Source organism: Urocampus carinirostris, chromosome 3 (genome assembly GCF_059441175.1).
Source record: "Urocampus carinirostris isolate Australia breed hairy pipefish chromosome 3, RoL_Ucar_1.0, whole genome shotgun sequence".
In the NCBI taxonomy this organism is placed as follows: Eukaryota; Metazoa; Chordata; class Actinopteri; order Syngnathiformes; family Syngnathidae; genus Urocampus; species Urocampus carinirostris.
Genome location: NC_142351.1, coordinates 63,647,510 through 63,661,943, shown reverse-complemented (window position 1 = coordinate 63,661,943; position 14,434 = coordinate 63,647,510). Strand labels below are relative to the sequence as shown.

At 39.0% G+C, this 14,434-nt stretch overlaps 1 protein-coding gene and 1 long non-coding RNA gene across 15 annotated transcripts in view; one reads left to right on the top strand and one right to left on the bottom strand.

The window, feature by feature from the left end:
• Positions 1-6,180, bottom strand: part of LOC148370422 (mitochondrial glutamate carrier 1-like) — a 36,971-nt gene extending 30,791 nt beyond the window's left edge. For 2 of the 14 annotated variants that reach the window (XR_015850132.1, XR_015850131.1), the window contains exons 1-2: positions 4,369-4,590; positions 1,586-1,810 (exon numbers count right to left, since the gene is read on the bottom strand). Coding sequence is in view for 11 of the 14 variants with exons in the window: in XM_088332958.1 (XP_088189084.1) it covers positions 1,586-1,608 (23 nt within the window). In the remaining 3 variants the exon portion in view is untranslated. The other 12 variants (XM_088332958.1, XM_088332952.1, XM_088332957.1 and 9 more) reach the window with 12 other exon arrangements.
• Positions 4,795-13,222, top strand: LOC148370421 (uncharacterized). Its single transcript, XR_015850134.1, has 3 exons — positions 4,795-5,173; positions 5,627-5,690; positions 13,017-13,222. It is a non-coding gene; the product is annotated as an uncharacterized LOC148370421 (long non-coding RNA).
• The last annotated feature ends 1,212 nt before the right edge of the window (positions 13,223-14,434 follow it).

Here is a 14,434-nt window from a genome sequence, read left to right as displayed (position 1 = left end):
CTATTATACCAATGTTAATTTTTATAAAAATCATAGGTCGAGAAATGTGTACTTCTTTTACATATTGAAATTCCTACATAGACGTCACCGCCTTGTTTGTCTGGCATCTTGCTGCCACGCTGTCCTCTTGGCACTGGTTTTCATTCGCATTAAACAATACAGTGTCATCTAGTGGTCAAACATTACACACCAGGACTTTACCCTTTACATTTTGTAATTAGGCTCTAATTTATGATTACTATTTCTGTTTTTCTACTTTAATTCGACTCTTTTTGTAAAAATAAGGAAAATACTCTAACAAAATTATCTACCAGTGTTACATTTTTTCAAAACTTAAAAAAAAAAAAAAATAAATAATGAACAAAAACATCAGCTAGTAGAAAGGTAATTTTGTTTTTTTTTAATTCCCGGGGTGTTGACCCAGGCGTCATTCATACAAAACGGGTAATATTGATAGAATTATCTAAATCTATTTTTTTTCTGCAAATGTAGGTAAAAAAATGAATTTTTTGCTACAATCAGTATAATCTGTTTTTCTCGTAATATAAAAATACTTGATAATAAACTTAAAATACTTTATTATTATATTAATTGATATTTTTTTCATTTAAACAGTTAATCTATATGTCGAAAATTTAAAAAAATACAATGAGATAAATGAAAAGGAACAAAAAGAAAAACAAGTGTGCTCCATTGCTATCTCTTTACAAGTTGTGCTTGTACATAACTGGCCAGAAGCATAGACTTACACTACATATGGACAAATACAACTGTGGCATCCACTATATATATATGGATAGATAAAGCCATCGAGGCAGAGAATAAAATGAAAATTCCCAACAGGAATAAACCAATATACATGATGCCTTTTTTAAATAGTTAACTAGAGTTTGCGCGAATTTCTCATTTCTGTATCACAAGTCCCATAGTGCTTCGCGGCAAAATAATATCCCGGATAAGAGAAACTGCACATACGCACAAACAAATGGGTTATTCCAGTGGCTCTCAAATAGTAGGGCCCTTGGGGGGAGCGAGGCTCCATCAAGGCTGGCGTGTTTGACCGCTGAACTTTTTTCTTTTAACTTTCCAGAGAATCAAGTGCAATTGCACCTCCACTACATTAGGGAGCAGTGACGCTCTTATTGGCAATGTTTTCTTTACACTTAACCTCCACACCATGCATATAGCACAGAGTATAAGCATTGAGTATGAAGTGTAGATATGAAGTGAAGCAGAACCCCATTACCAAATAATTTACCCGGATGAGGTGTCAGACTTGTTGGGTGGGAGCGAGAGGATTTTTTTTTTCTTCCGAAGGGGGGACGTGACAAAGAATAATTGAGAAGCACTGGATTACTCAATATGTAAACATGCATGATTATTCTGAGAATGAAAGGACTAACCCAACCATTTCATGTGGAATACTTGAATTCGGATGGAACCTTGATCGAATGATTGTGCATGTTTACATGGTTTTACATAATCAGAATACTGGTAATATTCTGTTTTCAATCGGATTATTAACTGCATGTAAACGTACCCACAAATAAATATAACATAAACTATACATTAAAAGAGGACTTACCTCATCTGTTGCTGGTGGGCCATGATTTTAGGTTGTTAGGTGTGCCAAAGCGCAACTGTAGATGAGTAGTTGAGGGTCCCAGTGTGGCACCAAGCAAGGCAAGAGTAGAGAACGGCTCCAGGTTGTATATATAGTCGAGCCTGGCACCAGAGATCAATTGCACTCACATTAATCCACACCCCCTTGCCACACTAGCCAGGAAACGGATTCCGGGTAATTATTCTTCTGCCAAAAAACAAACCACAATCAGGATCGTTCCCAGGGAAGCATCAGGGGGAATCCTTTTTTTACATGTACTCCCTCTCTCATTTTAAAACAATGTCTTTCGTCTATAATTCTAATCAAAAAGTGAAAGCAATCTTTAGTGAATAGCAGGCCCATTACAAGTTTGTCACATGGCCCATAGGTGTCATTTTCTACTTTTAAATTCTTACTCCTGCCTGTGAATAGAAAGTTAAAGGCCAATGTGAGCCTGATGCAATATTGAGAAAGACACTTCTGATCCAGGCCAAGAAAGCCACTAAGTCAGCAGGAGTAACTTAAATGTACCGTATTTTTCTGAATATTAGGCACACCTGAAAACCCCAACTTTGCCAGAAAATTGAAAGCGAGCCTTATAATCCGGCATACCTTGTCATTTGGAAGATCACGGTTCACAGATACCTTAACGGGTGGACAAAATAGGATATGCATAGTTAAAATTAAATGATGCTGCCATAAACAAAATCTTCATTCAAGTTATCACAATAGGTTTTATAGTTTTACCATATGCAGTGTTTTGTACAAATTACATATCTTGTCAGAATGTTTGTTAAATGACACTGCAAACAGTAACGGTTCTGCCTTTAATAAACATATAGAGTGGTCTTTCAGTGCCCTCTTGAGGTTAACATGTTAATTGTTTATTGATAAAATTAATAAAATGGTGAAATCAGAAGCCATACTGTTAATTTATGTTTTATGAAATGATTTTGAATTAAATGGGGTTTTTTTGCAACCTAGATTGAGCTCTAGTTTTGATTCCATGTGCCTTGTAGTCATGTGCACCCTATAAATGAAAACAATTATCACAAAATACATTTTGGTGTGCACATTATAACACGGTGCATCTTGTAGTGCGGAAAATACAGTAAACGGTATTGCGATGTGACGTAATGCGATTGTGTAATCGCAAGACACTGCGTTTTTTAGAGCAGTGTTAGCATCCATGTTCCAGCCAATCGGAGGCAAGTTTTAAAGACACTAGTAAATGAAGGCGAGGCCAAGTTAGCAAGCAGTGTGTGCATGACTGTGGTTGGCTGGTGTAGGCTGTCATTCAAACAGCAGGCTTTTTTCACAATTGGCCACCAAAACAAATGGCAATGCAACAGCTAGTAGCCTTAGCAGTTCGTTACATTTAAAAGAAATACATTAATTGAATGTGACTGTGAGGGAAGACAGAAGAGCGCGAAGAAATGTTTATCACCAGTGGGTGCTTCATGGGCTGTTATTCCTCTGGGAATCGACTGAGGGGGAGAAAGGTCCGGCCTGCTACGGCAAGGCTAACAACTCCCTTAAGACACTTTTGCGTATAACACCGACGCCAGATCTATGACGGATGAAACGGATGAATTAGTTACAACTTGAAGAAAACCGCTACCTTCGTGACTCTTGTATTTTAATCGTCGCAGCGACCTGGCTGAAGTCACGGTTACCCAACGCTAGCAGGCAGCTAGCCAGCCGCTCTCTAAATCACTTTCTTTCTCTGAAAGGAGACGCCCTCAAATCTCATTATACTTGTGTAAAATGATAATAAAGACATTTTATTTAACTGAAATTCTGTTTTATATGTTTATGTACAGTTGATATTGTGTTACAGTCGAAAACTCTCAGGCGGTAATGAAGAAGTAAGTTTGCATGTCACTATGATTAAGTTCTCACAAAAAAAAGAAAACTTTTAAAACAGAAAATTGCATTGCATTATGATGAAAAATCGCAATTAGTTTTATTTTCCGCCAAAATTGTGCAGCCCTAAAAGCGACGGATTCAATCAGAATTCAAGGCTCAATGTTTTACAAGCTCTAACGTTAAATACATTTCTAAAAAATCAAGCTCATAATGTAAATTTTTAACATCAAATAGTTAGAGACAATGGAAGAAAAAAACAGAGGCTTAAAAAGGTAACCGATCTTTCTAAGGGGCCACCCTATTGGTTTACAAGCATTTTGGATGAAGCCGTCTTCTTATTGTTAATAATTGTCCCAAACATCAATAGGTTATGGCCATGCAACTAAACAAGAGCAGCGATTCGTGTGCCAGTTTTGTATTTCTTGATAATCATAGGCTTGGTCTCTATGGTTATCAGGTTTCTGCTTTTCCTTTTAGGATCACAGCAAGTCTTGGGACTCACGGCTTAAAATAAATGAATAAAATACATTTTAGAGCAGGGATCTCAAACTCAATTGGCTTTAAAAATAGGTAAATTCTTATTCCGTTTTTTAAAAAGATAAGGAAATAACAAAGATAACAAATGTTGGCAACGTAATGCTGAATGTTTCAACGGAAATGCTCTTGCACTTAACTAACGGAGAAGCACCTCTGGCAGCGTTCAGATAGTAAAAAGGCTGGTCCTGAGAATACTTGCATCTTAGCTTTTCATCAACCTTCTCAAGAATTAAATAATTAATATAACCCTCCAATGTATAGTTCAAGCCCTTTTGGTGACTAAGTGATTATATTTGGTCTTTCTGACCCCAAAAGGCAACATTTGCCTACTGTGAAAAGTCTCCTACTGTGACACTTGCCATAGCGCTCGTCACGGAATGTTGAATGTTTGTCCGGGTGAGTGAAGGGGGCGGAGCTTAGCCATAGGTCAATAGGCACGTTTAGGTTCCTTCACAAAAATAGTCAAATATATTTTTTAATTAATCAAAACTCTTACTGAAGCAAAATTGTGGATGGTGGCGGAAACCCATACGAATATAAACATGGAAAGTAAATAGAAAATAAAACAATACAAACGTTAACGGCCTTGGGGGATTACGTCATTGTCCTCTTTTTCCATTGGTTACAAAGCCGAAAATGAATTCGAACGTCGACGCGGCGAATGTTGCTGTCATGGTAAAAGCTCCAAAACAAACAAAAACGCATGCCTGACGATTTAAAAACAGTTTCACTTCATAGTATGTTGAACATTTACGATACCATTATATGTTTAAATATGACTTTATTTAATATTCAATTACTGTTATTTTGCTTGTGGTTAAAATTTATGTTGTTAATATTTAATTTTCAGTCTTACATTTTTTTTTCCTCGATGAATAACTATCACGTCTAAATGAAAATGTGTTTTATTCAAAAAGTGTTTTGTTCACACCAAACTTCAATATTCTAGTAACCACTAGATAGCAGTAGAGGACATTATCCAAAGCTCTTAGTATGTGATAGCGTTGAGCCTGCAACTGAATTAAAACCATGCAAGATGCCCAATAAACGCATAGAATAACATTAAAAAAGCAGAAACACGATGCCCATGCTCAGAAGAACATGTGCTATCTGAGAAAGGGCACCTGCTACCGCTGGCTTGGAATCAATTTCACGTGATTCCTTGTGGGTGTTTTATTTATCTGTTATTTATTTTTTTGTCGTTGCAAGCAGAATTGCGTCAGCTGTATCGTTTTCATACAACACCAGATTTTGGAAAATTGGCTGCCAAATGAGACATTGGAAAAGCAAGTAAACAATAAAAGTTAAGCATAACATCCTGTTGAAAGAGATCATTAAAATGGTGGAGGGAAGAAGCCTGGTTTAGTTTTTTTTTCTGCTTCAGAGCACACAGATAGTCGTAGTTCAATTTGGAACTTCTCGGGAGGAAAAGAGAATAGTTTGACCTAAATCATTGCTGTAGTCCTTGCAGTCGTATTAATATCCCGAAGAGCCGAGAGACAACTCCCTCCTTCCTACCCACCTATCAATTTTAAGTTTTAATGCCACAAAGTTTCTTATATTATTCATTTTTTACCTCCTTTTGAGCTTTGTTAATCATTCACGTCCTTTTTACAGACCCACGTTGTCCTCACTTCCCTCCGGGCCCCCGAATGGATCTCATGATGAAATATTCAACCTGGTAAGTTAAAATTTATGTTTAGTTTTGTTTCTATTTTAAGTAGGTTCAATGTTGTATCTATTTTATTGCATTTTCTTGGTAGTCTAGCTTATGGATGTAACTAGCCTGTTTTCTAAAGTGATCAAGCACAAAATTAACCCAAGCACCCACAAAAAATATAGCATTTGTAAAACTCTCTTTCCCTTAATAAAGAACAAGATAGGCTTAAATATGATGAAAACACTTGATAGAAAAATGGAAAAAAGAAAAAGAAATCAAAATCGGAACTACTCCACTGACTTGAAATGGTTTGGTCCATTTGATTCCTAGTTCTGCTGTTATGGTTTCGCGGTGGACCCAGATACAGGATGCTTTGCAAGGTGCTAAAAAACAATCATATTAAATAACAAAATACTCAACAAAGTAACAAACAAATGGTCCAAAAGACCAATACAACTGTCAAAACCAAACACAAACTTCAGAAAAGAGGATGGGCTGGAAAATGGTGACTGTGGAGAATGGAAATCACCTGACGCAGGAATTGATGAAGGGTGAAGCTAATTGCAATTACAAACCAAGAAGGCGCCCTCTTGTGGAAAGAAGCGTGCCAGACCCTAACATAGTCCCCCCCATGAAATGGTCCAAAAGACTCGCCTTGCAGTCGAGGACTTTCTTTACAACCGGGGACTCTCCTCGCAGCCGCTGTGTCCTTTCAGGGTTGGGTGATTATGTTTTGCTTTCGCGGTGGACCCAAATGCAGAAATAATTGCAAGGTTCTCAAAAATGATGGTATTTAATAACAAAATACTGTATTTTCCGGACCAGAAGGCACATACAAAAGTCTCACATTTGCTTCAAATTGTGCGACGTGCCCAATTGTGCAGTGCCTCATGCTCATTGATCTTAGGTTTGAGCGTTCTCCCCCAAGACTGGGAGGTCACAGGTTCGAGCCTTGGCCAAGTCAAGGCTTAAAACATTTTGGGGTGAAAAATTAAGTTTTTGCGAGTTTGTTCACATTCCAACTAAATGTGACACGTACAGTATGCAATCTCTTGTAACTTTGAAGCCTTCTCCCGTGTAGGCGCCACAAGTTTCCCACAATCAGAAGAGGACACGTGACGTCACAAGCAATGCGTCCACTGTTTGCAGAAGTACCACTCATAGACGCTTACGCCATAGCGTAACTAGCAATTTGAATGTTATTATCGTCTTGGTGTTTCATGAAACTGTGTCATTTTTCCACCCAGACTAAGACTACAGTGGCGGATTATAATGAAAAGAAGGGATTGTTGACGCTTGGTCAGGACTGTTGTTTGACCTTTCGGAAAGTGACTCTAAAAGTGAAGAAAGCAAACCTTTGAGTGGAGATTTAGCAAAGCTGTTCTGGATTTTGTTGGTTATATAATGGATTGGTTGGAAACCAGCAAGGAAAAGGTTCCATTTAGCACAGTACGCCCTATGGTTGTTAAAATATGGTACTCAACAAAGTAACAGTCAAAAACAACAATAAAACTGTTAAAACCAAACACAACCCTCATAAAATAGGTTGGGCTGGAAAAAGGTGACGGTGGAGAATGGAAATCACCCGACACCCAGTGCTGTCCAATAATGTCCTTACGAAGGGTGAGGCTAATTAGAGACAGATTTGGGGTGGGCACACCTGGTGGAAGGAAGCGCGCCAGGCCCTGACACCCGGCCATCTTTGGCTTGGCTAGGGTCACTTGCGGCATTGCGGCGGAGTATGTGGAGGCTCTGGTATATTATGGTGAAATTATGTTATACAGTAGCTGTGGTGAACCACTAGTTTACCACCCAATAACATGTAGGGTGGAATTATAAGTGTTGAATAAGAAGCAACATTGTCTAATAGTTCCCATGCTTCCTCAGTATGTGTGCGTGTACTCTATTAGAAATAAATGAGTCAAAATGTGATGAGATGTTTACATATTGGAAGTGACACTCGAGAACAGTGTTGAATGATCCTAAATCAATTTAAGTGAAATGAAAAAAAAAACAGCCAAACACTTTGCATGCTCAGAACCCCCAAAGCTCTGAACCTAAATCCAATTTCCCCTGGTCTAGCTATGTCAAGTCAAGTCATGTTTATTTGTTTAGCCCTTATTCACAAAGAATCTCAGAGGGCTGTACGGATCAGAGATTATTGCAAACCACAGGTAATGTGTAAACTTTCTTGTCGTTGATAAAAGCCTCGCTGCAGCATTTTTTACCAGCTGAAGGTTCTTGATTTTGGACTTGAGAGACTGGAGAGTAGTGCATTACAGTAATCAAGACGGGAGGTAACTAAAACATGAATTATAATCTCCGCATCCGACTGAGACAGCATAGGGCGAATTTTAGCAATGTGTCAAAGATGGAAAAAAGCTGTTCTAGTAATATTCTTAACATGTGTTTGAAAGGACAGATTTTGGTCAAATATGGCACCTACATTTTTGACTGAGTCACTCTGGGTGGTATTACATTTGTCAATGTTCAGAACAGTTTTTGAGAACAGGTCACGGAATTTAGATGGACCAACTAACATTTCGGTCTTTTTAGAGTTAAGGCGCAAGAAGTTGAGTGACATCCATTATTTTATCTCAGTGAGGCAGGCCTCCAAATTTCCACAGTTAAGTGTGGCAGATTCCTCCATCGGAAGATATAGTTGAGTGTTGTCCTCGTAGCAATGTAAACTGATATTACAGTATACTTGCAAATAGTATCACCTAATGGAAGCATGCAAATGCTGAAAATAAGGGGGCCAAGAACTGAACCCTGCGGAACACCGCAGGTAACACTGAAGGGCTCAGATGTCATTTCACCATATATAACACAGTGTGTCCTATCTGATACGTGGGATTTGAACCATAAGAGGACGGTTCCTGAGAGACCAATCCATTTTTCCAACCGTTCTAATAAGATATTATGGTCCACAGTGTCAAAGGCAGCACTAAGGTCCAGGTCCAGCAGCAGCAAGTGATGAAGCGCCGGAGTCCATTGCCAGTAGAAGATTACCTTAATCAGGGCTGTCTCATAGAGTGGTTAGCCCTGAAACCCGATTGCACAGATTCAAAAAGATTGTTCTCAGATATAAAATCATTCAGCTGCTGTGCCACAACTTATTTAAGTACTTTATAAAGAAATGGTAGGTTTGACAGGTCTATAGCACATAAGCTTTCTGTATCAAGGTTGGGTCATTTAATTGTAGGTTTAATAACAGTTGACTGAAAAGCACCTGAGGAGAGTGATATGTTTATAATATTTAGAACAGAAGGTCCAAGGACCCCAAAAAGATCTCTAATCAGCGAACCCGAAAGCGGGTCAAACAGGCGAGTAGTCGGGTTGGCTGTATTCACCACCTGTTTAAGATTATCAAGTGACAGATCACTAAAACGGGGAAAAAAATCCCTGGACAGCCACCATGTCGCAAATCTATAATTTTCAGACCTTTAATATGTGACCTATTTACATGGACTTTAGAAATCTCTTCCCGTATGTGTTGAATCTTCTAATTAAAGACGACCATAAAGTCATTGGCTGAATGGGTAGAACTATCTGGAATAATTGGTTGCCTTGTTAGCGATGCTACAGTGTTGAAAAGGATTTTGTGGTTATTCTTTTATGCCGCAATCACCTTCGAAAAATAGGCTGATTTTGCAGAGGCAAGAGATGCTTTATATTTTAACAAGTCAAGTCATTCAAAGGGCTTCACAGATTATTACACTATATTACACAGACTATTTTTCAGCCGACGAGAAGAGTAGGTTATTCATATGCTATGGAGTAGAAGTGAGTTTTAAGCCTAGATTTAAACATTTCCACTGAGGTTGCAGATCGGATCTCAGGGGGAAGAGCATTCCACAGCACCGGTGCCCGGATGGAGAACGCTCTCGAACCAGCAGAACACTTCTTTGCTCTTGGGATCACCAGAAGACCGGCACTCTCAGATCGTAGGCTTCGGACCGGGACATAGGGGAAAATCAGATCTGAAAGATAAGAGGGAGCAAGTCCATGTATGATTTTGTATAATACTAAGAGAACCTTGAAATCACATCTAAGGCTAACTGGGAGCCAATGCAGGTTAGCCAAAATCTGTGTTAAGTGATCGTACTTTTTTGTCCTAGTTAAAAGCCTCGCTGCGGCATTTTGTACCAGCTGAAGAGACTTGATTCTAGACTTCGGGAGACCAGAGAGTAGTGCATTACAGTAATCGAGACGGGAGGTAACAAACGCATGAATTATAATATCCGCATCCGACTGAGACAGTATTGAACGGATTTTAGCAATGTTACGAAGATGGAAGAAAGTGGTTCTAGTAATTTTCTTTACATGCATTTCAAAGGATGGATCAGGGTCAAATATGACACCTAAATTTTTAACTGAGTCACTCTGTGTGATGTGACAGTTGTCAATGTTCACAGCAGTTTTTGAGAATAAGTCACGGCATTTAGATGGACCAATGATTAACATTTCGGTCTTTTCAGAGTTAAGACGCAAGAAATTGAGTGACATCCACTCTTATCTCAATGAGGCACGCCTCCAAATTTCCACAGTTTAGTGTGGGAGATTCCTACAACGGAAGATATAGTTGAGTGTCGTCTGCGTAGCAGTGGAAGCTGATATTGTACTTGCGAATAATATCACCTAATGGAAGCATGTAAATGCTGAAAAGAAGGGGGCCAAGCACTGAACCCTGCGGAACACCGCAGGTAACATTAAAGGGCTCGGATGTCTTTTCGCCATATTTAACACAGTGCGTCCTATCTGAGAGGTAGGATCTGAACCATGAGAGGACGGTTCCTGAGAGACCAATCCATTTTTCCAACCGTTCTAGTAGGAAATTGTGGTGCACTGTGTCAAAAGCAGCCAAAGTGATGAAGCGCCAGAATCCATTGCCAGTAGGATATCATTTGTTACCTTGATCAGAGCTGTCTCAGTAGAGTGGTTAGCCCTGAATCCTGATTGCATAGATTCAAAAAGGTTATTCTTGGATATGAAATCATTCAGCTGCTGTGCCACTACTTTTTCAAGTACTTTAGAAAGGAAAGGTAGATTTGACACAGGTCTATAATTACATATGATTTCTGGATCAAGGTTGGGTCGTTTCAGTGTGGGTTTAATAACGGCGGACTTAAAAGCTGCTGGAACTACACCTGAGGAGAGTGATATGTTTATAATATTTAGAACTAAAGGTCCAAGGACGCCAAAAAGACATTTAATAAGTGAACCTGGGAGCGGGTCGAACTGGTAAGTTGTCGGTTTGGCCGCATTCACCACCTGTTTGAGATCATCAAGTGACAGTTCACTAAAACTGGACAATTTCCCTGGACAGCAACCCTGTCGTGCATCTGTAGATTTCAGCCCTTTAATATGTGTGGTATTAATCATGTCCTTGGCAATTTCTTCCTGTATGCATTGAATCTTCTTAGTAAAGAAGACCATTAAGTCATGAGCAGAGTGCGTCGAACTATCTGCGATAGTCTGTTGCCTTGTAAGCGATGCTACAGTGTCAAAAAGGACTTTGGGATTGTTCTTTTGAGACGCAATCACCTTCGAAAGGTAGGCCGATTTTGCAGGGGCAAGGGCCACTTTATACTTTAACAAGCTGTCACACCAGGTTTGATGGAAAACCTTAAGCTTGGTAGCGCGCCATTTTCTTTCCAATTTCCTGCATTCTTGTTTTAGGGTTCTAGTTTCATCCGTAAACCAAGGCGTGCGTCTTTTAGGACGTGATTTAAGCTTTATGGGCGCTATTGAATCCAGGACACTAGTCAGGGTAGTATTGAACTCATTCATGAGTGAGTCTATCGAGCCATTGTATGAAGGAAAGGACGCAACTGCTCCAGGAAGGAGTTCAAAGAGCTCAGAAACTGTGCCAGTGCTTATATTGCGTCCGCTAAATCCTTCAGCTTTTTTAGCACTACATTTAGCTAGCACCTCAAATGTAACTAAGTAATGATCCGAGATAATGGTAGTACACGGTAACACCATAATGTTTGAGGTTAAAACTCCTCGAGTCAGAACCAAGTCTAGAGTGTTTCCATCTTTATGGGTTGGCAAATCAACCAGTTGATTAAAACTTGATTAAAATTAATTAGAGACCGAAACGCAATAGTAAGTGAACTGAGTGGGGAGTTCAAATTAATGTTAAAGTTCCCCATTATTATTATTTTGTCTGCATAGGTTACTAGGTCAGGCAACAGTTCAGAGAATTCCTCTAAGAAAACTGAGTATGGTCCTGGTGAGCGATATATAGTTAAAACAAAAATTGACGTTAAAAAGGACTGCATGACAAGAGCTTCGCACGCCTTATAATTATTAGAGGTACGGGGAATAAGTTTGAGTATTTTTTCAGCAATTAGCGCAACACCGCCACCCTTCTTCAAAGAGCGTGCTACATGACAGCTCATGTAGTCTTGAGGAGAAGCCTCATTTAACGGTAAAAACTTATCCGGTCTCAACCAAGTTCCACACAGACCAATCAGGTTAAGTCTGTGATCATGAATAAGATCATCAACAAGTAGAGCTTTAGGAGCAAGCAATCTAATATTTAAAGGACCAAATTTTTGCTGTGCTGAATCGTTTAACTTAGCTGAAGTCTTTGTAGAAATCGCCACAAAATGTCGCCGTTCAGGCGTGTTGAGTCTCAGGCGTCGGTTGACAGGAAAGATCGATTGGTGGAATTAGTCACCATTCCAACATCTTCATGTCCTTCTCTGCCGTTTCGCCAACAGAGCTTCCTTAGCTTAGGAGCATGGCCCGAGCGACAACCCTGCTTTTGTTTGCGATCCCTACGCCGTCTCCGCTGCTTCGTAAGTAGGTTCGCCACCCACGGAGATCCTGCAACCCTTTGTATTTCTTGCGGGACATCAAAGGTGGTATAAAAAGTGCCCAAAAAGTCTAAATTTAGACGCAGACCCAAATGTATAAGTTCCTCCCGTCTATAAGTATTATTGGCCACGCATGTCTTCAGAAAAGAAAGCAAAATAGACAAGAGACCGGTGATAAATAAATTATCCGTGAGCCGCTACGTCCATGCACGTCATCATCAAAAATGTATGATTTCAATCACTTCAATAGGTAATCCTCCATTATTGAAAAGTCCCTGCAGTGAGAGAAAGAAAAAGACTGTATGGTTTATTTTTGTTAGCTTGTTAAATCTATAGGGTTTGTACGGGTGCTTGAAATCCTTGAAAATGCTTAAATTTTATTGTTGTTTTCAAGGTTAGGAAATGCTTAAAGTTTGATCGAATTGCTTGAAAATGCTTAAAATTGGTGCCATTGCCACGTTTCCTGGCAGTCTGTCTCTACAGACCACTCAATAAATGACAATTTTCTTTCTTTTAAAAGTGCGTGAAAATGACGCCGACACGTCTCCTCAAGTGGATTGTCATTATGGGCTTGTTATGTGATACATCACCGCTCCCTACTGGTCGCACCCAAGAGGACAGCTCTATTTAGAAAACTGGCTTTTTGGCTCAGCTCACAGAAGACGAACGGCTCCTCAGATTTTTTATTGATATATCATTAATAATAATAAAACATTTTGCACAAAATTATTTAGTAATTAGTAATTTCATGTTTTGCAGCGGATCCCTGAAAAACTTGCCAGCCGCTCTCTAAATAGCTTTCTTACACTAAAAGGAGAAGCCCTCCGATTTCGTTGTACTTTCGTATAATGATAAGGCATTTTATTCAACAGCATTTATGTTTCAATTTGTAGATCTATAGGTATTGTTACAGTCGTATATTCTCAGTCTACAAGGACATCAACTCGAGGTAAGTTTGCATGTTTGTATGTTTAAGTTCTTCCCAAAAACAAAACAAGCACAGAAAATGCACTTGTAAGATCGGTACGGTATGTTTAATACTGTAAATGACCAAATGGCCGATATAAGTATTACGTATAATTAAATAATAAACTCATATCGGTGATTTGGTCTGTTTACTCGCTCATGTGATTTTTTAAAATAGTATAGTATCGGCATGGGAAGACCATTAGTCCATTTTAGTCTAATAAGAAGATGAGCAGTTCTTTTGGGAATTAAACTCCAGTCTTGTTTATCGTGCTTTGTGGGTGTGACTTGCTGTTTCATTGCCTTTCATAACTAGTGTATTTATGAATTAACTCTTTACTATGGGACATATTCATACGAGATTTAGCGTCTTTAAAAATGCACCAGATCGATGTGTTTAAAATAAAATGTACAACATTTTTGATAAAATATTTTGAAGTATAGTCCTTCCTTCCTTTTTTCTTTGATATTGTTTTAAAGTCTCAAGATATTCTAATGTGTCCCAAACTGGTGCTGAGGAGATGGAGGCCATTGTTGCCCTACATTACAACTCAAATATAGCTTGGCCAATTAAGGCCAACTCTCCTTTGCCTCATTAAACTTTGTGACAAACTAACTACTCAATAGCACTAGAGTATTTATCCCTCAATATTGAGGAAAAACAAAGAGCAGATTGCAATCATTTCCTACATAAATTGTGTGGTCAAAGCTGACTTGGCGGGTGACAGAAGGGGGAGAAGAGGGCTGGCGACATAAAAGCGTAGCTTCTGTCAAACGGAAACTGGAGGCTGTCCAGTAAAAGTCTGTGCGTCACTAAGCACTTGATGCCAAAATAAGATGCAATGTGGGATTTTATTCAGCAAGTGGTGTAAAAAAAACTTGTAATTTAATAGTGACCCAGGGAGAAAAATATTTCGTGGGAAGAATTGCTTTAATTTACATTTATTTGGTTGAGGATTTAATTCGTTGGTA